The sequence below is a fragment of the Leuresthes tenuis genome, unplaced genomic scaffold, assembly GCF_036924035.1.
Source record: "Leuresthes tenuis unplaced genomic scaffold, fLeuTen1.0.hap1 SCAF_14, whole genome shotgun sequence".
NCBI classification, from domain to species: Eukaryota; Metazoa; Chordata; class Actinopteri; order Atheriniformes; family Atherinopsidae; genus Leuresthes; species Leuresthes tenuis.
The window spans coordinates 33291804-33319262 of NW_027325368.1; the positions used below are offsets into that span (position 1 = coordinate 33291804).

General features: G+C 41.3%; 1 protein-coding gene across 1 annotated transcript; it reads right to left on the reverse strand.

The window, feature by feature from the left end:
• Positions 1–261: 261 nt before the first annotated feature.
• Positions 262–26969, reverse strand: LOC140268426 (regulator of nonsense transcripts 1-like). Its single transcript, XM_072363279.1, has 24 exons — positions 26630–26969; positions 25898–26034; positions 25360–25449; positions 21390–21557; positions 21087–21267; positions 20716–20877; positions 20310–20394; positions 20042–20140; positions 16425–16533; positions 16157–16316; positions 15942–16060; positions 15566–15730; positions 14970–15084; positions 14611–14754; positions 13396–13609; positions 11947–12064; positions 10738–10894; positions 5066–5208; positions 4773–4947; positions 4482–4563; positions 3492–3653; positions 3103–3374; positions 2617–2739; positions 262–2349 (listed from the first exon to the last, which is right to left on the reverse strand). Exons 1-23 carry the CDS (start codon positions 26798–26800, stop codon positions 2620–2622), a joined length of 3348 nt encoding a protein of 1115 aa, XP_072219380.1. The 5' UTR covers positions 26801–26969; the 3' UTR covers positions 262–2349; positions 2617–2619.
• Between the last annotated feature and the right edge of the window lie 490 nt (positions 26970–27459).

Here is a 27459-nt window from a genome sequence, read left to right on the forward strand (position 1 = left end):
GCCTGCAGCCTCTGCGTCCCCATGTGTGCATACTGCAAAGGGGATCTTATAGGTCAGTTTGAGAGTGACAGTTTTAAGGTTTAACGAATCACAGTTACCATACTCTCATCAAACACTGAGTCTCATTATCGCCCGTTTAAGGACCGAAATAGGATCCTCCTTTCAGGTAGTTCTGTTCTTCTGGGAAGACATCACACACTTAACAATTAAAGTTAGTTAACAATTACTTCTCGTGTTAAATAAAACTCTTAAATCATACTAAGTGAGTAAACATAAAACAAACTTTAATTTTCCAAGAATTGGAAGATTTTTCATTAGCACAATATCTGTGAGAAAAAAATCAGGAAGTGTCTACTTTCAGTGTAGTTAAAAATAGCATTAAACCAGATAAAATTATATACAAGACATGCAAAAGATAGATGCATGTATGTAAGGAAAGTTTTGATCATATCTTGGCAAAATTGACAACTTTTACAGTTAGACCTAATACACCAATAAAAAGATGCATCAGGATTAAAATGGTGATTTCAGATGAGACAATAAATTATGACCACAAGATCATCTGCAGATAGCTCAGTAAGAGTAAAAATATTCATCTTACATCATGCTCAGGACAAATGCTCATACTTTAAAAAAAAAAAAAAAAAAAGACTAATTGGGTAGTGATTATATTTAGCTGTTGTGTAATATTTACCTAGCTCCATTTTTGTAGATTTGAGGGTAAGTGTTCTGAGTCTGACAGCTTGAAAAATAATTTACAAGAGAATTATTTATTCAATGTTTTAGATCATTTTCATTACATGGATTAAACATAATCTGGAGCATTTAGGATCTCATGGGATGCATTTGTGAAATGCAAACTGACAACACATTGGACTGAAACAAGAGTAGCTAACTTTAAGATAATCTCCATGCCAGATCTTACCTATGACACGTGACCTCTATATTTGTAATCAGAAAGACTTAACACATCTTGAAATATCTTTAAAGCCCAGTGAAACCTTTGACAAAGTTTATTTTCAAAATGTTTGTTGACAAGTATCACACAACAGGCATGAAAACTCTCAAAAGCTCACAATTCCTTTTGGAAAACGAATCTCATCTCACTTTACTGTTACCTTCAAGTGCTTAACTGCACATGACTAGCTTTACTGTCTGTATGTACTGTATTAGGACAACATTCTTTGGGAAGTACTACCCTGTTGATTTGGCTTATTTGATGCATTAAGCTATTTTTGCTCATGATTATTTATACCTGCTAGCTTCAGTTGGTAGATAAGAATGACACCTTCATTCAGTTACAAGCTAGTTATGGTGCTTTTATTCATTTTATCTTGTCTTATTTTGAACTTTTTTTTCTGTACTAAATAGATAAACAGAAGAGCAAAAACAAAATTGCCTCGCTATCTATCTTTGGAGCTAAAGATAAAATACGTACTTCTTTTACTTTTCGCATTCTAAGAGCTAATTTCACCACCTGTTCTCAGCAAACCACCTAGAGAAAGATTTGCCTTGAAAAATGACACCAGCGTCTATCACTGGAAACATCACTGAAAACAGCCTTTATTTAGAAAGCTTTTCTGAAAGCTGAGAAAGAAAAGCAAATAACCCATGATGGTGCAATCCTCAAACTTCACTTAAACTCCTTGAAGCACAGTACTACAAGAACCTTGGTTTCACTTGAAACGCCAAACATTTCTTCTGAATGCTTAGATGTGATCAAATGCAGAGCCCTGATTCAAGCAAGCTTTGGATTTAAAAAAGTTGCTATAACAACTGCTTCAAGAGTTGTGTCTCCATTTCACTTCTCTCTCCAAGTCACAAAAGACATCCTGTTGAGTTAGATTGGAGGAGTTTTATCTGAGACACCTCTTCTTCCTCTTTCTCAGCTTTTGGAGCAAGATTCCAAACCGTTCCCTCTGGAGGTCCCTAAGGGATTTGGGGCACATAAAGGACAAGATGGCACATTTGCCCCATTTACCCCCTCCAGAACCATTTAGATCTTTCAAACTCCTTGACCAGTCAATGGTCTCATTTCTCCACCTGCGCTGCTCTGAGGACAGCTTTCTTCTTCGCCATGTTCTCACATGTGAGCAGCAGTGCTTTCTCTTCTCCACCATCCTTCCACTCCACCCGTCTTGCTGTCTTCCTGTCCAGCTCTACTCCCATTTTTGCTCTCACTCTTGTGATTGGTTGGTTTCTCACGGTCTTTCTCCTGTGACTTTCACACAGAGGTGCTTCAGTTGTAGCAGTGGAAAATGGGTATCCGAGTTTGTTCTTTATTGATATTACCCAGATTAAAATGCCAATGAACTAAGCTTCACACTGGCCTAGCTCCTTTCCAGAAACCTGCAAGATAAACAACAAATTACATATATGTAATCATACCAATACACATTTTTAAGTAAAAATTGTGTCTTCCTGGCAACCTCAAAGAGTTCACTAAGCTTGACTCCAAGCAAGCAAATAGCTTAGAACATAAACCTATGTAAAGGCACAAAGTATCTTCATTACAAGTTAATTTTGTAGGAATATAACAAAAAAAAAAAAAAGACAAACTGCAACTTATTATCAAGTGATCTTCGTTTGCTGCTGTTCTAATTCAATGTTTCTTACAGTCTAATACTGGGACAGTCCAGTCACACCACCATGTTGGTAGGCTCGCTCCCCCTGGTAGGTGGAGTCTTGGGACAAAGCCACATCAATCTGGGACTTGAACTCATCCCCCAGGTAACTGTCCTACAATGAGACAAAAAAGAAAAAGAAAGCGAATGATGACCAGTTATTCCTTCATTTCTATCCAGAGGGATAAAAGGAACACTTATTAACTTAGAAACAAGTATTGCATTACATGGCGTGGTCCCACAGTGCCCTGATATTAAAATAAAGTAAGGTGAGAGTTCTCCAAAATATCTGGAACAACATACCCACTAACCACAAAGAGTGCAGCATTATAAAAAGATGAAGGGTGGTCACAATAAAAAACTATTTGGACTGAAATCAAGATATTCAACAGAATGCAAAAAGTCCTGAGTGTTGGAAGTAAAGTCAGCTGAACAGTAAACAAAAAGCTTTCTATGTCAAGTTAGTGAAGCTACAGACCTGTGAAAGCTCAGGCTGTGAGAGCCCTGGCTGGCTCATCTGTGATGGCTGGCTCATGTTGATGTAGCCCTGCGTCAGGGGCCCCTGGGAGAATGGCTGGGAGCTCTGGTCTTGACTTGCCTGGCTGCCAGTCATGTGGCCTCCATGCTGACCGCGGTCTACTCCATTCCCTCCACTGTTGTTTCCCATGTTGCCACGGTTTCTTTGACGGCCACCTCTCGTCCCACCACCCCCTCCGCTGCCTGATTTTCCCTTCATACCTCCACTACGACCTGAAGAAATATTAAGTCATGTAATACAATGCAAACTAGCACTTAATATTTGAAAAACTTGTGCTTTGAGAAAGAACTGCAGAGTTTGCATGACTCTTATAGAGGAGTGACTCTCACCTGCAGTGGGACCATTCATCTGTCCAAAGTACCCAGGTGGAGGTATAGGAGGCATCACAAGGTTGAATGGAATGGGAATGTTCATGGACGACATGGGATTGGGGCCTGTGCCAATCATACCAATCTGGTCATGAGTCTGGAAATACATGTTGGACGAACGCCCTGTAGTAGGAAAAAAAGGATAAGAACTTGTACTTTTAAATCACTGCTGATGTGCAAGAATGAAACGTGTGTCATAATTTTAAAAAGCCATTATACAAACTATTAATTGCCAAAGCTACCGTAAATTCCCATAAGCCGCTACTTTTTCCCAGGCTTTGAGCACCGCGGCTTATAATACGGTGCGGCTAATATATGTTTTTTTCTTTTTTTTCCATGCCGCCAAAAATATTTTACCTTGTAACATTAGACCAATGAAATTAACGAATAGTTCACAGTGGTCCAATGAAATTGTACGATAAATCAAACACACTTACACTACTAAATTATTGTAAATCAGTCATTTGTACTCCCTCAACATGGAAAACAAACGAAGAAATGCATTTGATGCAGCGAGTGATGAAGTTCTGAGGCTGTTCAATTCGGACTCTGAAGAAGATGACTGATGGTTTTAGTGCGCAGGAGGGAGATGAAGAAGGCGATCAATGACTTTTCCTGGTAGGCTACAGTCTTTTTTTTTACCAGCCGTGTTACAGGCACTGTTTTAAAAAAAAGCATTTACGCCATTGTATTTGTGCCTTACCGATAGGTATTTAAGTTAAAAGTTTAAAAATCCACACGTGTAACATCTTTCTGTGTAAATACCTCATATTACAATGTGGACACCTGCGGCTTTTAATCCGGTGCGGCCTGTACATGTACAAAATGGATTTTCTTTTTAAAATTAGAGGGTGCAGCTTATATTCAGGTTCGCTCTATAGTCCGGAATTTACGGTAGCTTAAAAAAAAAGACAAGAAATAGCTTTTTGCTCAGAGTGAAACATTTCTCACCATTACTGCTGCGATCATAAATAGATCCTGGAATCAGTGCCTCCCTGGCATCATACATGGCTGTGCTCATGAAACGGCCACCCTGCAAAACAAATAACAGGCAATGCTCTTGTTTTTCATTCTTGAACTTGCACTGATTTATTTCAGTTTTCTGAATCCTTTTTTCTTCTTCAGGGTTTCTCATTTAATTTAAAAATACATCTAAAATCTTTCTGATTCCACAGGAAAGCCAATATGCATGACCCAGTTAAAAAGCCTCTACATCAGAGTACTATGACGTGTTAAACTTACAGGATTAATGGTGTTGACAAGCTTGCGGGGCTTGCTGAATTGCATGAGACTCTCCCTCAGGTTGTTTAGAGGTCCTTCAACTAGGACCTTTTGCTCTTTGTAGTAATTCAGCAGGTGGTTCCACAGAGGTTGCTTGGACAGAGCTTTGGGATTTCCCACAATAATCACACCATACCTATGTGACAATGCAGACATTTATTTTCAACATCTCAATCATAAATAATAATTGGAAAGGTAATTAGTCAGAAAAGTAACGGTATCAATAATATAGTAGTACTGTGGTATTGCTATACCTGGCTCTGGTAAGTGCTACATTCAGACGTCTGGGATCATTAAGGAAGCCAATGCCCTGGTGCTCATTGGCCCTCACACAGGACAAGATAATAAAGTCTTTTTCTCTTCCTTGGAAAGCATCCACACTGGCTATTTCCACCTCCTGTACAAATTATAGAGATTTTTGGAAGGACAATTTAGAAACCCAATTCCAAAAAAGTTGAGACACAAAGTTGTTACAAAAACAGAATGCTAAATCACAAAAGCAACATTTTATGCACAATAAAACATAGAAAATCATAGTTTATGATTTCATGACAAATATTAGCTTATCTCGAAAGAGTTGGGATGGGTTCAACAAAAGACTTGAAAAGTAAGTGATATTCATAAGGTACAACTGGAGTAAACATTGGGAAGAGGTTCAGCAACATGCAAAAAAATGGTGTCTACAGACTGTGGAGCAGTAAGCGCAATTACAAATTGAACTATAGCGTTAGCCTAACCAAAACTGGACTTTTAAAATTAGTCCGACTGAAATTGTAAAAAAATAAAAAGATTGGGTTTCTCAATACCGAGGTAACACATCCAGATAAGAATCTGGATGTTGTGGGTTTTGGGTGTTTTTTTCTGAGCCATAGGATGGGTTGAGCAGGTTTGGAGTTTCTCCCACCTGGGTGGGGTCTGGCCTCTGCTCACCTGCTGTCACACCTGTGCCTCATCAAGCCTCATCAGCCAACCTGCTTATAAGATTCTGCCAGAGCAACCAGTTTGCGCTGGACTGTCAGTGTCTCATGCGTGATAATCAGAGCTCTCCTTCCTTCCAGTCCTAGTATGATCCTGCCTGTTCTGATCAGTTTTTTCTTGTACCTCTTAGTGACTCCTCTGTGTTAAAGAAGTGGTGTTAAGTTCGGCAACCTTGGTCTGACAAATACCTGTTCCAGTGTTGAGTACTCTGTGATAACTTACTTCTGCTCCTCACTTGCCTACTCACCCTCCTACAGCTCCAGCACACTCCTGGAACAACCAGTGACCCTCCAAAAACCCAACTTCACCCTTGTCAAAGTAAGATTGAGTAATCGCAGAACTCTCACTGGATTCATCTGATTTAGACCATTCCTCAGTACAAAAACTAAGTCATCGGTCTTCCCTCCCAGTGACTCTAACCATGTCCTCGGACCCACATATGGATTCTCAGAAACAAATAACAACAGCCTTTGTGTAAATAAAATTTTATTCAAAACCTAATTTAAAAAAAAGAAAGAAAAACTTGGAACAGACATTGTCCTTAACTTAAGTGGAAGGTGAATCTGTCAAATGAAATCTGGGATTGGAAATGTAGATTTTAAATAAATACTTCGTATGGTATGTTACATTTTTAGTGAAAGTCACCATTGTAGGCTTGAATATTTAAATAAATCAAAATTTTAAATCTTTGTAACAGCAATATTTCTGCATTTGATGTAAAAAAATGTGTTGCAGTCCAGCTTTTGGTCTCATTGTGGATGAAAGTTAGATGTCCAATAGACATGACAACTTTACAGTAACATCAATGGATGCATTCTGAAAATTAAATGTGCAAAGACCATGATTTAATATTAAGTTTGCTCCAAATAGTTCCACGCTTAGGAGGCAAAAAGTCCAAAGCATTTGAACTTGGTCACAAGTCACAACTCACTAATAACATGACCTGCGTAGTGGATTCAAAAATCTACTTTCATCCATGGTTACAGTTTTCATTACAAAAGTTTGAATAAAATGAAAAAATCAAGTAGAATGTTGATCAGGGTCTTCGTCCCCATAATTTCACAGACAAATCCCACTGTCACATTTGAACACACCTCCACACCTTCAGTATTTCAGACTTTGCGTACAGAGGTATGTGTAAATGATCAGGAAACCTGATTTCTGGCCTAATGTTTGCATTCCACAAATTCTTTGGCAGTTCAAAAAGATCCTTGTAGAAACGATCAAAATGAAATTTAATCTGATATTGTTTAACGACGGCAGCCATGTTGAATGTTTTTACTACTCAGAGGTGCATCTTTATGTTGTCTAGATGGAGTGGTGACAAAGATGCATATGTGAGCTTGTTCCAGTGGTAAGGTGTTTGTCAGCTTCAACATGCAGGCTTAGAGGCAAATATCATGGAGAAGGCAACAAATGAGATAAGATGACTTAACATGATGTCCATATTTAATTAAATGTCGACCTTATGTACCAGAAAACCTGCCCTACACCATCCATAAATCAACAAAGCAGTTAACGTGAAACCCTGTGTGGTTATTTACTATTCATGTAATATAGATGTTTAATATTGTCGTAGCAGCCATCATTGCGAATCAATCAACAAACAATGAGGTAACAATGACTCGTGACATTTTCTCCCCCCTCTCCCAAGAGTACAGTACCTCAACTTTCACACACACAGGAGAGACAGTCTGCTACACAGTTGGCTTTCCCTGATCGATATTGGATTGGACTGTAAAGTCATATGACTGCAAAGACAATAACCATCTTGTTAGATGTGTGTTGGAGTCCTTCAACCTCTTCAGCCATTGCAGAGAACAATGATCCATCTCAAGGGAGAAGTGACGACCCATCAGATAGTACTTCAGAGACTCAATCGCCCACTTGCCAGAACAGCGCTGGATGCTTCTCTCCGCCCATCTCTTGCAAAAGCACTGGACCAAGACCAACTGCAGAGGCATCCTTCTGCAGGATGAAAGGTCAAGTGAAGTCTGGACTATGCAGAACTAACTCACTTGTAACGGCACACTTCAAATCCTTAAATGCCTTGTCACCGTCCTCATTCCAGGCATTTTGGTTGGGGGTTAAGCCCTGGTAAGGTCAGGGAAGACTGCTGCTGTTTCACCAACCAGTGACTAACAACATGGCTCAGATACTCCAACTGGTTTTGTGCCAAGACACACTTGACGGGGTTGATTGTCAGTCCCGCCTCCTTAATCAGATGAAGAACATGTTGAAGATTAAACATGTGCTCTCCCCAGGTCTGACTGAACATAATTACATCATCCTAATATGCAGTCGCAAACTAGGGCACGTCCCTTAACACCTCATCCACGAGTCTCTAAAACGTTGCAGGTGACCCCTGTAGACCAATGGAACATGCCATAGGGTGTTGTGAATGCTGTAAGCTCCTTTGTTTCTGGTAGCAGGGCTACCTGCCAGCATCCTTTACTCGGGTCAAGAGTGGTGATGAACTTAGAATTGCCAACTTTCTCCAACAGTTCATCTATACGTGGCATTGGGTACCACTGGAATTTTGACACCACATTAAGGGACCTTAAATCAATGCAGAATATAGGTGAACCATCCTTCTTGGGGACCAACACAACAGCACTGCACCACTCACTAGTTGATGGTTCAATGATGACCAGCTACAGCATCAGTTTGATCTCATTCTTGAGCTTAGAAACCAAAGGTTCTGGGATCCTGTAGTAACTTTGCCGGGGAAATGCATCTTCCTTCAAATGAATTTTATTCTTAAACAGAGTAGTGATTCCTGGTGTTTCCTTAAAGAGGTCTGTAGCCAGTAATGCCTTTATCTCCCTCCCTTTATCTGTTCAGGCTAGAGATGTGAGACATCCGAACTAGACTTCATCCCATCATTTGCGAAAGCTGTTCCCTCCCCTCCTCCTCGTAATCAACTATCTGAATGAAGAGCTGCTGCAGTCATTGCTGACACGACAGTGATGGTAACTGAAACTCTTTCAACAGATTTACACTAGAGCACTGATGCCTCTTTGCTTTGTCTGGCATGTAAAGTTCATAGGTGACCTTACCAGGCTAATGCCTAATTACTTAATAGTAATCTGGTAAGGGTTTAAGGCCCTTGCCACTTGGTCAACAGCTTATTGTCACTGGTAGGGAGGAGCAACAAAACCTGCTGTCCAACATGAAAAGTCATGTCGCTGGCTCTTTTTTCATACCAGGTCTTCTGATGGGCTTGAGCCGCCATCATGTGTTCCTATGCTAAAGCACTCATCTTCTCAAGTCTATCTCTCATCTTAAGGACATAGGCCACTCCATTATCCTGGTTCCTTGTTGACCTTTTCCAGTGGTCTTTGAGGAGATGGCCCCCTAACCTGCTGACCATAAAGAAGCTTGAATGGTGAGAAGCCCGTTGATGCATGTGGTACTTCCCAGTAGGCAAACAGAAGATATGGCAGCCCTTGATCCCAGTCAGCACCTGTCTGAGATACAAACTTGCGCAACATGATTTTAAGCATTTGATTGAATCTCTCAACCAGGCCATCTGTCTCAGGGTGACACAGGGTGGTCTTAATACCCTTAACCGCTAACAAACCATACACCTGCTATAACAGTTTAGACAGAAAGTTAGTACCACAATCTATAAGGATCTCTCGGGTATGCCCACCCTTGAAAACAGCTGAATGGGACAATTTGTCGTTTGTCCTGCTAATCTGTCAAATTGTGTTTCAAAGAGTGTTAAAAGCTGAAGTTGGGCTCAGATTACTCCCTGTGGTGATGTTAGCTGACAGGTTTCACATGACGCACAAAATTATTTTAACTGGGAGTACATGCCAGGCCAAACAAACCTTTTAGCTTTTCTGTTCAGTGATTTCTGAGATGCCAGGTGACCTGCCCATGGGATAGAATGACCTAGATACATCACTTTCAAAGGCCTCAACCGTCCCCTGACTTTGGTAGAGGATGCCATTCTTAATCACATAGGTAGCTTTCACAAGACAATCTGCTTCTCCTAACCTTCTACTTCTGAAACCTTATCAAACCCCACTTTTAGTTTGGAGTCAGCTCCCTGGACAGGAGCTACATCAGAGGGAACAAGGAAATCTAAAAACTGGCTAGGTTCTTTTGTGCCCTCAACTTTTCCCTCCTCCTGTGCTTTGGACTTTCGCACCTTTAATGGAGACATGTCCAACTTGGCCTGGTGAAAGGGAAGTTCCTCAAGGGGATTTGTAGCCATCTGAGCTCTAGCTGTAAACATATTAGAAAATGTAACATGTCTCGGTACAGCCCTGTCTATGCAGTTGTGCATTAGCCTGTGCTTACTGTGTTAAATTGAGGAGCAAAGGTACAACCCTACCTAAGATAACAGCATATGGGAGTTTTGGAACAAGAACTACTGGCATGACATATGTCTGATCATCAACAGTTAGATAAACTTCAGCTGTGGGGTATGCTTTCTCATCACCATGAACCTAGCCAATGGTCGCTGTGGCCTCATTCCACTGTTCCCTCTGCACAAGACTTGCGAAGACAACTGATCTGAAGCAGCCAGAGTCTAACAAGGCCTCTTCTCACTGACCATCAACCACATCAGGTACTGTCAAAACTTCCCTCCGCACATAAACAGGCTGCGAACTTCTAGGCACTGTTGCACAACAGAGAGGATGTCATTAACATCTAGCGAGGTTAATGTGTTATGGTAATTTTCCTCTTTTGCTTTTGTGGTTTTTTTTGTTTCTCCAAATTTTCCTCATCTAATGTATATTAGTGTAGCTCAATCTCACAACGTTGTATACAATATGTTGTAAATAAGTTTTAACTTGACTTGTTTCTAGAATTATTTAAATTAGCATAAGAAAAGAAAAGTTGAACAAATTCATGTCATGGGAGATCAAACAACAAATAAAATAAACCTTTAAAATATAATTATTATACATTTACTAAATACTGCTCATTCTACCTGGTAAAGCTTGGTATGGAGGGAGCCACTGAACTGCATGTACTGGACCAGGTAGGACCTCTGTCCCTCATAGGGAGTGATGATTCCAATCTGATCAGGTTTAGCTCCAGCCTTCAGCAACCTTGTAGTAATTTTCTCCACATTGGCTGCCTCAGTCCTGCATAAACATGTAGGATTAGTTAAACAACATGGAAATTTGTTAATAATTTGACACAAAAAAAACAGCAAACAAGTGATTTTTCAAAAATTTTGAAAACCAAAACATCAATCAAGAACTTTAAGCATGCACTGTACGGGGCGGAAAAGGTTATTTAGGTCATCGAGCATTCCATCTATTCTATCAATTAAGTAACTGGATAAGAAATACTTTCGCCTTATGATTTCAATTTATGTTTTGATTTTGGTTGCACTTTCATTTAGTTACAGAGAACATTACTTCACATAAACAGCTTGCAGGCTGAAACTGCTCTGATGGGCAGAGGGAGATGAGGAAATACTTGAAGAAGAGTTTAAACTACTAGGGCAGTCTGTCAACAATTCAACTGAATTTAGGAATTATTTCTCCAATAAATAAATCCACAACAAACACAAGTTGTTTAATTTAAAAATAAAAAAAAGAAATGTTTCAAGAATATTTGAAGAATAACATATATATAAATAGATAGATATAGTGCAGTGTCCATCTCAACTAACAAGAATACTGATTTAAATTTAAGAGCTATGTTACCTTGTGTTTGTGTCACTATGTAGACTAGATGTAAACTGGGTGCTTTTTAAACTAATTTGGAAATTGACAAACTGTACAGTATTGTCACTTTTCTATTGTTTGAAATGCTCCCCAACTTCAACATTTGAAGTTCTTCTTCTCTGATTTTGCTCCTTATTGCTTACTCCGGTTTCTTTTAATTGCTCATGTAATGCAGTATGTGAGCATGTTTTGTTACAGAAATAGTTGTCCGTGTGAAACATCGGGATCACAGAACAGAAAACATTTGTAAAGATTAAATGAAGCATCAAGGCAAACAATTTGCTTTGAGGATTTTTTGAGATTGAGTTACCCAAGTTACTTGAAGAATTGTTTCAGCCCTAGTACTATTTAAGAAAATTGTGACTGTCAAATATTTTACATTTTGAGGCACATTTATTGATAAGATGCTGAAGGATACACATGTCAAACCAAAGAACCAAAGTGTACAAGAAGCTTCACACCTGTTGAGATAGGATGTTCCAGAGCTAGCAATTTCCTCCTGGCCTTGGGTAACATAAAAGAACATTGGCTTGTCGGGCTGCGGCCACTGGAAGTCAAAGCCCTTTTTCACACGGTCAGCTGTAGACAGAGCAAACACATTTATACTTAGGACTGGGAGGTGTGGGGGTATATATCAATTCAAAGCATTAAGGTTAGTACAGTGATTACCCTCGCTATAGCCGCATTTGGACAGAGACGTTCTAAGAACGCAGTTACAAGAACTGTCCACCTTGAATTTAGTTATAAGAACTGCCCTTCCCAGGGGAACTGTTTCATTTTGCATAAGAATCAAAGACCTTGACAGGGACTGATGTGACGCAACCGTCTGCGACAGACGTGTTACTTTAGCTCCACACACAACAACAAAACAAAACCCGGGAAACGTAAGGAGAGAAGAAAACAACAGCACCAAGAAGCTAACATGGAGAGCGAGGAGGCCACCGTGTTCATGGTCTGCATGACGGTGATATTAATCATGGACGATCACATCAGGCGTCTAAGATGGAGGCTGGAAGAGCTCACAGCGAGAGTCAGGAGACGGAGAATCATGCAGCGGGCGATACTTCTTCGTTTCATGGAGGAAAGAAGGAGAGCAGAGCGCCGCAGACAAAGGAGACGAAGTTTAACTTATTAAACATGCGGCGGTTGTGTCCGTGTCGTATGAGTAAACGTTTCAGACAAGGGGCGGAGCTACAGCCACCAAACACCTACGTCATGTTCCTGTGGAACCCAGAAAAGATCCTGCCTCGGAGAAGGAGCTAAAATGGTTACAGGAGCTGAGGGCCGTGGTCCCTAGTTCCTGTATGTCCGAATGCACCAAAAAACGGCTCCGCTCCTGAAAAGGATACAGGAACTGCAAAAGGTTCCTACAGTGGGAATGTGCCTTATGTTGGTGTTGGATGCGCAGATCGCAAGTGATTTAATGACCTCACCGATTCAATCTATGGAATAAGCATTGCGCTCCATTGGTGTTCTGTCCCTTGCACTACCCTCTCCTGAGTAGATGAACGAAGGCAATATAGAAAATATCTGAGGACATTTTAGGCCCATAAGCGATTTGATGATTGAGGAAGATCACCGTGGCTACTGGTGTCCTTCTTTATCTATGTCAAAGTCCCCCAGCTCTGCAAAAACAGAGTAGAGTCTCTATTTAAAAGTTATCTGTTGGCAGTTTAAACTCAGCTGTTATATATCCATCCTTGTCACTTAGCATTGATGTGTCAGCTACACGTCTACAAAAGGGCAGCATTTAACTCAATAGATTACTGAACTCTCAGAGCACATAGTGTGTTACTTAAAAGTATAAAGCTGCACACAGATACAAGAATAAATCAAAAGCTAAATTTATACATTTTTTATTGTCTGTGAAGATTAAGCTACATCTCTGAAAATATCAAATTTGATCTCACCAGCAGTGACTCCGTTCTGTAGAGAGCCCTCATAGAAGATGTTGGAGGGGAATGCGCTGAGGGCTGGGTGCATGCGGTACTGGACTTGAAGACGGATTGGCCGGATCCCCAAAACAACAAGACGCTCAAACAGAGATTGGGACAGACCTGCTTTAGCTGCCTTCTTACACATCACCACAGGTCCCAGCTGGCAGTGATCACCCACCAAAATCAACTGTGTGATAAACAAATAATTATAAAGTTGACTGACAATGAAACAGATACTTTGTAGACACCACAGAACTCCCAACTGAAAAGAGATCGCTGACATATCAAGTGAGTTTAGGCATATGAAATGAAGACGAAAAATGAATTAAATAAAAAAAAAAGTATCTATCCCAAAAGGAAATTATGATATATATATATATATATATATATATATATATATATATATATATGTTAGGGCTGTCAATCGATTAAAATATTTATTTGTGATTAATCCATAGATTGTTCATAGTTTTAATATATATTCTCATATGTTCTAAATAAACCTTGAATAGACGAAAAAAAAAACATGGTAGCAGACAAATACGCATTCTTTATGCAAATGCATTTTATGTTTATATTAACAACCCAAAACAAACTGTCCTGATAAATACTGTCCGGGACATTCTTCATCCAACAAGCAACAACAGAAGGGCACATTGACCTGAATGTAACATTCTTTCCCACTTTCAGAAAATAATTTCACACGTTGCAACTGTGTCTAACCTTGCTGTAGGTGGAGGTGTCCAGGTGTCTCCGTTGCAAACTACTAAGAGAGGTCTGCCTTTGGTGAGAGAGAGTGGGGCTTGCAAGTGATATTTAAGACTCGACATGCTCCAGTGATAACTCAATTTACATTGACAGTAACGGCAGATAACTTTAGTCCTGCCAAGAGAACCATCTGGCAGGGTTTTGAAGATGAACTTGCCATTCAAAAGAGCCTTTTCTTTATCCAATTTAGCTTGCCATCCACAAATACCAAATTCCTTTCTGATTTGTCAAACTACGGAGCGGACCAATGGTCATATTAATAGAACATGCCCGCATAAATCTTGTGTCAAAAAAATTTGTTGCGTTAAGAGGAATTTCCGTTAACTTGTTATTAACGCATTAATTTCAACAGCCCTAACATATCAATATATATATATATATATATATATTCTGTTGTATTTTCACTCATGTGGCTCTAACCTGTTTGGCCCCCAGGACAACAGGTACCATGCACTCAGGTTCAGTAGCCTGGGTACTCTCATCAATCAGGATTGATCTGAACTGCATTTTGGCCAGACGAGGATCTCCTGCTCCAACACATGTACAACAGATCACATCGGCATTCTGTGAAAGAGAGAAGAGGTCAGTGTCCTAATGGCAATGTATTGCTAACTAAATAACCTGCGGATTCTTACAAAACTATGACAATAACAACAACATCTCCACAGTGGAATGGCTTTGTGTACAAAGTTGACATGTTGACAAATGCAATCTCATGAAGACCACAGTACTGTGTCTAACACGAAACATGAGGAGCTCATCAAGTTTACTTGTCTTACCATAAGCAGCTCCCTCTCAGCAGTGCGTCTCAGAGCTCTGTAGCGCTTCTCATCTGAGGAGGACAGCTCTCCCGTCTCATCCTTCAGCTGCTGGAGCTTCTGAAGCTCAGGCATACTGCCGGCACAAACCAATTAATCAGTGTGAGATGAGTGCTGTGGCTGCACGTCAAAAATGTTTTCTGTAATAAGTCAGTCTAGCCAAAAATGATTGTTTCCAGTCAATTGTCAAGTGGAATTGAAGCAAATTATTCTACGATGAGAGGCGTTATTAGCAGGTGATGATATCAGTGGTCGCTAACCTGAAAGATGTCAACAGTATGCCTCAAAATAAGAGGAAAATACAGTAATACAACTAACAGGAGTTGATCATAATTTTATTGCTTAGAAACATTATCCTATTTATGGTACTACCACCAGAAATGACTGGAGCTGTACAGTTTTCCTATAGTTTTTCTTAACTGAAATTGTAAAGCAAGCCAAGCATGTGTGTTATGTTTTTCAGATTCTATTCATCAACATTATAGACAAAGCTAGTGCCCACAACCATTTTGACAAATGCAACTGATTAATAAATTCACTACCACTCCTTTTGTTACCTGTCCATGTTACGGGTCTGGTTGTGCAGAGCCAGAAAGGACACAGGCGAGTCTATGGCCTCCCTGCTCTTTGCACACAGTCTCACCACCTTAAGCCCTGTCTGGTGGATCTTCTCAGTCAGCTGGTCAACAGCAATGTTACTTGGAGCACAGACCAGCACTGGCCTGGAGGGACAGAAAGTTATAGTCAATTTGTCCAAACCATTTTTCTATATCACTGAGCATGTTATTTCAATCAGATACAAAATAAGGAAAATGTTGTCATGTTTTGGTTGAATATAAGGTAAATGAAAAACATCCAGTAATTGTCTTTATAATCTTACAGCCAGTCTACACATTAAAGCACAGGCTAAAAGACTGTAGCAGAGTTTCTTACCCATTGCCCTGTCTAGCTAGGTGGTACACAATAGTGGCAGAGGTGACTGTCTTCCCTGTGCCAGGTGGACCCTGGATCAGACTGAGTGGGCGTTGCAGCACTGTCTTCACAGCATACACCTGCATTACAAAATATAATTTTCAGTGAAACCTCAGATGTCATCTGGTAGAAAAAAGTGCTGTGGATGTTGTTTTTATCGCTTTCTCTCAATTCACCTGGGAGTGGTTAAGGTCGGGTAGGCCTTGAGCAGTGAAGCGCTTGGGCAACTGACACTTGATGACTACATCCTCAACTTCATGTCCCAGTAATTTGTGGTAGATATAACCAGATACTGAAGTCTCATCCACTGCAAATGTTTTCAGGGCACTTTGCATCCTTGATAATACAGATACAAAAGAAATAAATCAAAGGAAAAAAAATCCTTTTTGGTAACAGAAACAGTTGTTTTCAGAGAAGAGTGTGTGTGGCTTTTACTGTAAATACCTATCAAAAGAGGTTGACTTCCACACAAAGTCAACTTGAAAGTTGTGAGGGATTTCCACTGGAGCTCCAGTACTGCTCCTAAGCTCTATGGCAATCTCATCACCATAGTCTGGGACAGGAAGTCAAAGAAACAGCATAATCCTCCAACATCTCCAGTAGTAACTCAATTAGAGTATAATATTCTTAACTCCAAGACTGTTTGTCTCATATAAATGTATTCTCATTTAGAGTCAAATACCTACAAATGGGCTATTGGCATTACACATTTGGAATGCAGATTTTGTTTCTACACATCACATACCTTTGTGGCACCTAGACAGTTAATATTAGTGACATAAATTTGTCCTTAATCTAAATCTAATTAATTTCAAATATAACATTTTTGTCTGTCTTCTGTCTATTGTCTTTATCTGTGCTATCCTTTTGTGTTCCACTGTCAGCGATTCTAGTCCTCTCTGACTAAATCAAGGTTTTTTGAATCAATAAAGCTTGTTAGATTAATGGTCCGGGGCTGGTGAAGGACACACTCACCATCACTTGCATCTATGCACAAGACAAATTGCAAGATTAAATTGCACAGATAAGAAAAATTGTTTATTGCAAGACCTTGGCACCAACCATTGATATACACTGCTCAAAAAAATAAAGGGAACACCTAAACAACACAATGTAACTCCAAGTCAGTCACGCTTCTGTGAAATCAACCTGTCCAGTTAGGAAGCAACACTGACTGTGAATCAGTTTCACCTGCTGCTGTGCTAATGGAACAGACAACAGGTGGAAATGAGAGGCAGTTAGCAAGACAACCCTATAAAGGACTGGTTCTGCAGGTGGTGACCACAGACCGTTTTCATCCTTTCTGGCTGATGTTTCGGTCACTTTTGCATTTTGTCAGAGCTCTCACCCCTAGAGGTAGCATGAGGCGCTGTCTACAACCCACAGAAGTTGCTGAGGTAGTGCAGCTCATCCAGGATGGAACATCATTGCATCTGTGGCAAGAAGGTTTGCTGTGTCTGAGTCCAGAGCATGGAGGAGATACCAGGAGACGGGCCAGGACACCAGGAGACGGGCCAGGACACCAGGAGACGGGCCAGGACACCAGGAGACGGGCCTGAACACCAGGAGACGGGCCAGAACACCAGGAGACGGGCCAGGACACCAGGAGACGGGCCAGGACACGGGCCAGAACACCAGGAGACGGGCCAGAACACCAGGAGACGGGCCAGGACACCAGGAGACGGGCCAGGACACCAGGAGACGGGCCAGAACACCAGGAGACGGGCCTGAAACACCAGGAGACGGGCCAGAACACCAGGAGACGGGCCAGAACACCAGGAGACGGGCCAGGACACCAGGAGACGGGCCAGAACACCAGGAGACGGGCCTGAAACACCAGGAGACGGGCCAGGACACCAGGAGACGGGCCAGAACACCAGGAGACGGGCCAGGACACCAGGAGACGGGCCAGAACACCAGGAGACGGGCCAGGACACCAGGAGACGGGCCAGAACACCAGGAGACGGGCCAGGACACCAGGAGACGGGCCAGAACACCAGGAGACGGGCCAGAAACACCAGGAGACGGGCCAGAACACCAGGAGACGGGCCAGAACACCAGGAGACGGGCCTGAAACACCAGGAGACGGGCCAGGACACCAGGAGACGGGCCAGGACACCAGGAGACGGGCCTGAAACACCAGGAGACGGGCCTGAAACACCAGGAGACGGGCCAGAACACCAGGAGACGGGCCAGGACACCAGGAGACGGGCCTGAAACACCAGGAGACGGGCCAGAACACCAGGAGACGGGCCAGAAACACCAGGAGACGGGCCAGGACACCAGGAGACGGGCCAGAAACACCAGGAGACGGGCCAGGACACCAGGAGACGGGCCTGAAACACCAGGAGACGGGCCAGAACACCAGGAGACGGGCCAGAACACCAGGAGACGGGCCAGGACACCAGGAGACGGGCCAGAACACCAGGAGACGAGCCTGAAACACCAGGAGACGGGCCTGAAACACCAGGAGACGGGCCTGAACACCAGGAGACGGGCCTGAAACACCAGGAGACAGGCCAGAACACCAGGAGACGGGCCAGAACACCAGGAGACGGGCCAGAACACCAGGAGACGGGCCAGAACACCAGGAGACGGGCCTGAAACACCAGGAGACGGGCCTGAAACACCAGGAGACGGGCCTGAAACACCAGGAGACGGGCCTGAACACCAGGAGACGGGCCTGAACACCAGGAGACGGGCCTGAAACACCAGGAGACGGGCCTGAACACCAGGAGACGGGCCAGAACACCAGGAGACGGGCCTGAAACACCAGGAGACGGGCCTGAAACACCAGGAGACGGGCCTGAAACACCAGGAGACGGGCCAGAACACCAGGAGACGGGCCTGAAACACCAGGAGACGGGCCAGAACACCAGGAGACGGGCCTGAAACACCAGGAGACGGGCCAGTCAAACTGTCAGAAACAGACTCCATGAGGGTGGTATGAGGGCCCGACGTCTACAAGTGAGGCTTGTGCTGACAGCCCAACACCATGCAGGGCGACTGGCGTTTGCCAGAGAACACAAAGATTGGCAGATTCGCCATTGGCGCCCTGTGTTCTTCACGGATAGGAGCAGGTTCACACTGAGCACATGTGACAGATGTGTCAGAGTCTGGAGACGCCGTGGAGAACGCTCTGCTGCCTGCAACATCCTCCAGCAGGACTGGTTTGGCGTGGGTCAGTAATGGTGTGGGGAGGCATTTCTTTGGAGGGCTGCAGTGAGGTACCCTGACTGCCATTAGGTACCGGGATGAGATCCTCAGACCCGTTGTGAGACCATATCCTGGTGCAGTGGGCCCTGGGTTCCTTCTGATGCACGACAATGCTAACCTTCATGTGGCTGAAGTGTGTCAGCAGTTCCTGCATGATGAAGGCACTGATGCTGTGGACTGGCCTGCCTGTTCCCCAGACCTGACTCGTTCCATCCACCAACACCACGGACTGTCCAGGAGTTGACTGACGCTGTAATCCAGGTCTGGGAGGAGATCCCTCAGGAGAACATCCGCCGCCTCACCAGGAGCATGCCCAGGCGTTGTAGGGAGGTCCTACAGGCAGGTGGAGGCCACACACACTACTGAGCCTCATTTTGACTTGTCTTGAGGAGTTTCCACTCAAGTTGGATCAGCCTGTAATGTGATTTTCTACTTTTATTTTGAGTAGGATTCCAAATCCAGACCTCCATGGGATAATTTTGATTTACATTGATCATTTTTATGTTATTTTGTTCTCATCGCATTCCACTATGTAATGAATAACGATTTTCAACTGGAATATTTAATTTATTGAGGTCTGGGAAGTGTTATTTTAGTGTTCCCTTTATTTTTTGAGTAGTGTATATGCAGACAGTGGAATAGAAAAAACAAAAAGAAATTACATTTTGAATTTGAGGATTTTACAACTTAAAGCTTAAACCAGGGTTTCTCATAAAAACCCTGGTGGATTGTGAAGGATGAGACTAGTTTGTGTTAACTATTGTGGTTTTATCAGAGATGACACTAGATATCACTAAATATCCATACTTTTATTTCCCAAAAGTGCAATATATGTGCAAGGATACTATCAGGTACTTTGATAACATGTCCAATGCCTTTCCATGGAGGGGCCAGGTCTCCTTTGTATCTAAGGCAAATTTCATCTCCTTGCATCAGTCGCATATCTAGAGAATAACAGATTAAGCCAACAAAGACAAAAATGTTGAAAAAACAATGTTAAAAATGAATTAATGACAGCATTATAAGTAAAGGTACAATTCACAATGTCAATGCAATCAATTGACAATGAGAAGAATTTTTAGCTAAAACTGAAGTACAAATAAAATTAAATACCAGAGTCTGTCTTTGGAAGGCTGAAATAAGCAATCCTCTTCTTATTTAGACCCAAATCCCATCTGACTGTTATGTTGTCTTGTGTCTGGTGAAAATTAAGAAAAAATACGCCTCAATGTGAGTGAAAAATTAATGTGCAGTTTTCTTTGGAAGGAAAATAAGGGAGAAAATAAGGTTACTGAATCTGACGTGGATACCTTCAAATATTTTCCAAGCTCAAAGTACTAGAGCAAAAAACAAATCCCAGTGTTTGACTGTAAGCTATTGAAATTGCATCTGGAAAAGAATGCTGATTACTTAACTGCATAAATTATTAAATGTTCAAATAGTTATTAGATGAGCACATATTCATTCAGTGTATTTCTCAAATAACAAACAAATGTTTAAACATTTTATAAATACTTGCCTGTGACTCTTTGAGTTTCTTATCATAGTCAGCCTCAAGCTTCACAAGGGGACCAAAGATGTTCTGATACTGGTAGGCATCCTCGTAGCGGAGCAAGACATGCTGAGGCTCCTCATCTACTCCAGGCTTCTCTAAGTCCTCCAAAGTTGCAGTGGGATTTTCCTGTCAAGTAAAATGTGAGAACTGACTCATCAATTTGAATAAACAAGCCCAAAAAATACAATGAAAAAGTTGATCAATTCTAAATGATGCTATAATATGCTAAAAGCTCAGAGATTTAGGAATCCATATTAAACTTTTGAAACCTCACAGTAGGTAAAGCAGTAGGTTTGGTTTAGAATATTTACTTAGTACAGTTGGGTTGACAATACCTTCCAGAGCTCCTCCAGCTTGTTTATCTGCTGGGCAGTGATCTGGCGTGCCCGGAGCTGCTCCTGTTCCGAGGGGATTTTCACCAGCCAGGAGAGGAAGCAGCGATCCTGAATGAGAGGCTGCCACTGTGAGCTGTCCCAGTTGATGTCCTTCAGACTGCTCTGACTAGCACATGGCTGCCTAAATAAGAATCAAATTAAAAAGCATTAAAATGTAAAAGTGATTTATTTTTTATTTTGTTAAACCAAATTCACTGTCAGGGTGTTCAAAGAGCAGATTCAGCAACATAAAAGTGCCCCTACCTGCACAGTAACACCACAACTGAGTCAGCCTTGGCAGGAATGAAGCCCAGCAAGAAGACATTGCGACAGCCACAGTTATAACACTCAAGGACAGTTTCCCCCAGAGGGCCATCTTTATGCAGGGTCACTTCCTTGGACTTTGCTCTTACCAGGTGGTTTACAATGTGGCTGCAAGTAAGGAGAATAAAACATAAGACACCACCAGGAGGAAATATAAAAGATTACACACCTGTATGCTGGGATGGTGTATTGTATACTGTTACATAGATCATTACACCTCAGATAAACATGTCTCAACACTTCTATGTTTGTGAATCTTAATCCCTTAACGTTTTTATGTCCTGCCGGCGGGACGTTGCATACTTCAGGGCAAATCTGGGGTTTTCCTCAGCCCCCCTTTATATATACCTAAATATGTTATATACCTCTGGAAAGCTAAGGATCTTGTGATTCCAGTGATGTATGGCAATCCAGGAAACAATCAGAACTGTGGACACAATAAACACGTCTGTAAAACCAGTCGCAAATACAAGAAAATGACAAAGTCACCTATAAAGCCTCACAGTATTCTAAGAAAAGATAAAACTCCAACAAAACGCTCCTGTTACGTTGGCAAGGGTCCAGTTAATGTACTCCGGTAAAATAGTTAGTCTTACACCCACAAAGACACATAGTCTGCAGCGGCAAACTTTCAAAATTTCCGTCAGATGCTTATTTTTCTGCACGTTCTTGATCATAACTTCAGTTAGCATGCATGTATTAGCCACACCGTGATACTGTAAAAGCTCCGGTCTTTAAACTTTTGAATGGCATCTTACTTGTTCCAATAGATTGGAACTGCTTACCCTGTCTGCTGGGGCATGATAGTCAATTACTCACTGATGCGTCAAAAGTATCTGCTCCTATTCTTATGTGTGTGGCTCGAACCAGTTGCGGTGGATTTTACTTTGGAGTGGCGAATGAAATTCTGAAAACAACAGTATGCAGGTTGCGGGGGTTTCTCTTCTTCCATATATGGCAAATGTAAAGCGTAAAAAGCGTCACAGAGAAGTAGTCTAACTTCTTGAGTTGCAAATTTCGCACCGTCGTGCGTAATTTCAGATTGTGCAGTTTATTTGTTTATTTTTCTACAACATGGCTAAACGAACGTCAAAAACAAAATACAGTGAACAGAAAGCCTCTGAGGTTTGTTTACGACGGGACAGTGATGCTTCTGACATCAGAGGGGGACAGTAGTAATGACTGGAAGAAGCCTCTGAAGAGGCAAGCGATCCTTTCGACAAGTAAGTATTATCTATATGCTATTGTTATTTTACTTAATATCATTATTTTATTTGCATTATTTATTATATTAATTGTTCGGGGGTTCGGTGGTGGGGGGGTATTTTCTGCCTTTTGAAATGTAATAATTTGTATACTGGACATATTTTGATACAATTTTTCTTTTTTGTTTTTCCAACTGTCTTTTTAAGTACATGGGGGGGTGGGTGGTTGACCTATCAGATGGCCTGATAAGATACAACAAGGTCTTGCACAAGACACAGAAGTAGACTTTCTTCTACCACTTCATGGACATTGCTTTTGTGCATCTTGCACAAAACATGGCAGAAACTGAGGTGAGGTTCTTTCGCACCAGAAGGCATACAGGGAGACCTTAGCCTTGGAGTTGGCAGAGAGGGGTCTACCACCTCAGTTGAGCCTGGGCCATTTCTTGCCAGCCATCACAAACGACTACACATATCAGGTGCAGACACTGCCAGACCAAGACTCCTGTGACGTGTGCAACATGAAATGTGCCCCTATACTTTGTGCTAGACAGAGACTGCTACAATGATTGGCATGTTGCCCACAGCAAATAATGCCTATACAAATTGCAAATGGTGTTCAGTGTTGTTTGCTATGTCATTATTTATGTATATAAACTAATTGCATTTAGACCATACTGTTTGTTTGGACTTTTATTGTATGCACAAAGCTCTGGTTATAGACAAAATGTGTTTGTGCTTCTGTTACTCTTTGTCAGTAATACTGACAAAGGATCTGGATGTGGCATAAGACAGTCCCAAGTGTAACCTTTCATTAAAGCCCAAGATCATGACTGTATGTTGAAGCGTTCAGGAATAGCAGCCTTTTTTCCCCAAGGCTCTTCAAATGGCACAGTTTTGGCACAGCTTTGGCAGGCCTGGTCCTATCCTTGGAAAAACCTGTACAAAATACTAATTTTTTGTTGTATTACAGTCAAATTTGAAGTGGGACTAGGTAAGACTTCAGGCTGTAGTCCCATTCTGTTTTTCAGTCCGCAGCCCTATGTTAAAGTCACTTTTAAGATACATATTTGGGAAGAAAAATTTGGCAGACATAAAATTCCATCTCTTTCACTGTATTCAAGCTCATATTACTCTGTGACAGTAGCACTTAGCGAGATTCTGACGGTTGTGGGTGTTCTCTTTCAAAAAACACTTCAACCGGGCCTCTACTCCAAGGCTTTCAAGATCAGCTTTCAATTTACTTTGGGTATGCTTTTTTTAGGAGTTGCAGGCAAAATTGCCTGCCTGTTAAGGGGTTAAATAAAAAAAAACTTGCATGAAAACAAATTGACAAATTAAAGAATAGAACTGAGCCAAACTAACACAGTATAATTCACATTTTGATAGTTCTGTGTTATATTGTGTATCATGTATGTGTATGATTAAAAAGGCCAAATACAGTACATAGCAGCAGTGGCCCAGAACCATGGACTTTAGTTTCAGACAAGGCAGTCTGTTTTTAATTTTACCTGCCACCTCATTTCCCAAAGAAAAAATAAATGCTGTATTTAAAAACAAAAAAAGGTAGTTGGAGTGGGAGTTGGGAAATTCCTCTGTATGTAATAAACTAGGTAAAAAAAAACTGAGTTGCATGCTTGTGATCTTCTGGTCCTTGGTGACGATGCAAGAAAATGTGATTTTGCTGTGGAAATCAATGCGTGGGCTTCATTAGGAAGACTTCTGAAAACTACTGACAGTGTCCTGAATCTGTCGCAGACTACACAAAATCTAGTTAAAACTTTATCAACAAAGAAAAAAACACACAAACAACATGGTTTCCTTCACTATGTCCAAGCCAATCTAAGATGCATTCAGGTGAATTGGTGAATTGATGAAAAGTCTGAAATTCTTTGATGGAGCATTCTCTGTGTTAAAGAGGAATGGGGCCATTACATCAGCACAAATTTCAAAGCCCCGCATCTGTGATGGTATAGAAGTGTGATATTCCACATAACGAAAGATAATTTGCAACTATGAGATTTTAAAGCAAAGTATGCTGCTATCTAGACAAACACTTTTTTGACAAATATATAATTATAAAGTTGAGAGAACAATGTAAATGGAAAGAAGACAATGTAAATACTTTGTAGACATGACAGAACTCCCAACATCAGACTGAAAAGAGGAAAGCCTTTGTTTTCTGATCAAAACAAAGCCAAATGGATTTTTCATATGCAGGAAGCAATAATCAATAATAGCAATAATGACAACATCACCACTTTTCTGAAAAGATCAAATATTTAAAATTAGAAGCACTTGGTGCACCTGTGTAAAAAAAGCGAGGGTGGAGCAATCAAAACAAAAAGAAAGAAGCAAAACCCCTCCTCTATGCTGCTTCATACTCTTCAAACCCTCTATCTTGAACAACTGGAGAAAAGACTAGGAAAGAAAAACACCAAAGTTGTACACAGTGGACACTACAGCTGTATTAAATAGACATTACAGAGTAGGAAGTGAAAATAAAGAAAGACAACTTTTTGTATGGAGATTTACTTTCACAGTAACAAGTAACTGAACAATAACTCAATTTAACAGGTTTCTGAACATGACACAAAGCTTCCCTTCAGTTGTTTTGCACAGTGCTAATTCTTTAATAATATTGTACCAGTAACATGATTCTCTCTTTCATTTAGCTAAGCTCAGGTAGAGTCAACATATCTTACCTGCCAGATGTGTTACCACGGCCATTACAAAACCACTTCTTGCTAGTGTTGCAGTAGACCACACAGGCAGGATCGTGAATCCCACAATAACTACAGGAAAACCAGAAAAACAACAACTAAGCATTACTGTTAACAGATCAGATAAATCAACAGTAAACTGCCCAGAAAACACTAAATGGAAATACACAAATAATGTGATCATTTTTCACCCGCTACATATATGGTTGTACCAAATGATTTTTGATAAGAAAATAAGACATTTATACAATGAAACAACTAAACAAAACAGGTATTTTATAGTTCATAGCAACTGTACATATACAATAAACGTAACCAGTTCAGTTATAGTACAATTTAAGGTTAACTCCAAAAATGGAGGTTTACAGAGTCCCACCCTACAGTTGAAAATAGAGTGAAGCAACCATCACTGTCAACAGCCACTACATGCATGATTTACAATAAGAAAAGAAAAAACACAACTGACCCTTGCCACACAGTTGATGGACAATTCAGTAGTCTTGTGTGTCTGTTTCCTTACCTGCAGGCATGTAATGGGAGGTCCTTGGTATAGTAAGTATCCTCCTCATCCTCTTCAAAATTCAACTCTGCCAGCAACTGACTGGCCTTTACTACAGGGTCATCTCCATTTTGTAGCACACCATCAGGGCCATTAACCTGAGGAGGCAGATGTATGGAATCATAAATACAAATTCAAACTTTGTCAAAATCATTTATAACATACTAGTTTAGCAGTTTTGCAAATAGTTGTTAGCTAACACGTTATGCAGTGTTATAACCAAAGACTGTATACAATGTACACTTGCATACATTTGTATACATATACAGTCTATGGTTATGACAGCATATCTTTCACAAACAGTACTGCTTATTGTCACATCAGTAGACGGTTATTTAACAGTAGTATCACATTTACTACTTAATGTACCAACTAACGGTGTCTATTAACTTGTGTGACAGCTCTGCCAATGTACAAATTGTATTTAATAAATGTAACAACTCGTAAATATAAATACGTATATTTCCACCAGTAAGCCATACAATATCTGGCATTTGGTTATCTTCATGACAACTGTACTGGCGGCCAGCTTACTGTAAAAACTGGTTAGCTAGCGTGCTAGCCAAATAGCGGGATAAAAGCGAGGCGTCTTAAACGCTAACCAATGTTGTTAGCTAACGTTAGCTCATTCACATTTTGTCAACAGAGGAACACTTGTTTTCACATCGAGCTTGTGCAAATAACTACACGAACCTGGCTGTCTAACTGGTTCTGGGCTTGGCCTTGGGTCAGGGTCTGGCTCGGCAGGGTAAAATCGGTGAAGTCGTACTCGGAGCCCTGAGTGTCCGCTCCAAGCAGCTCAGCTTCTTCGGTGTCCAGAAACGTTAGAGTCTGCGAGCTGGGCCCGTATGCCTCAACACTCATGTTTTCTTGTCAACGGTATATCAGTCGCTAGGACACTATTCAACAAACTGCTGCTTTTCCAAATTAAACCCAATAACGTAGACAGGATAATGTTGAGAAAATGACACTCATGGCAAGAGACTAAGGGAGCCTCGATGACGGTGGTGATGCGTTTTTCCCCTTCTCCTCTAAACACTTGACTCCTAAAGGAAGTCAGCTGCAGGGAACCGGGGAAGGGAAGGAGACAAGAAGCAATTGTAAAGCCGAACAGTAGCACCTTATAGCTTTTGTGGGCACACAGAATTTAACGTGAAATCTTCAAAGGGTTATTCGATTTCATGTTCGTTTTTTATCTAACATTTAGAAATAGCATTTTTCAATGAGAGTCAAGGAGATGGAACATTCACACGGCATTATATTTAAATATATTTTAAATATATCTGCCAAGTCGATCCAGAGCGATATCAGCACTAATTATGTGCCAATGCCGAAGCACACAAATTACTATTGTGCATACTTATTCCGCTTCTTATTATTCTTCAGTTTCCTTTACAATTCTCGACGCCTAAAGGTGATTTTATGCTTCTGCGTCACATCAACAGCGTAGAACGTGACGCCGTCATTGAGCATTCGAAGTTCTGCGTTGAGGGAACGCATTCCTTTGCAACCAATTTGACTGT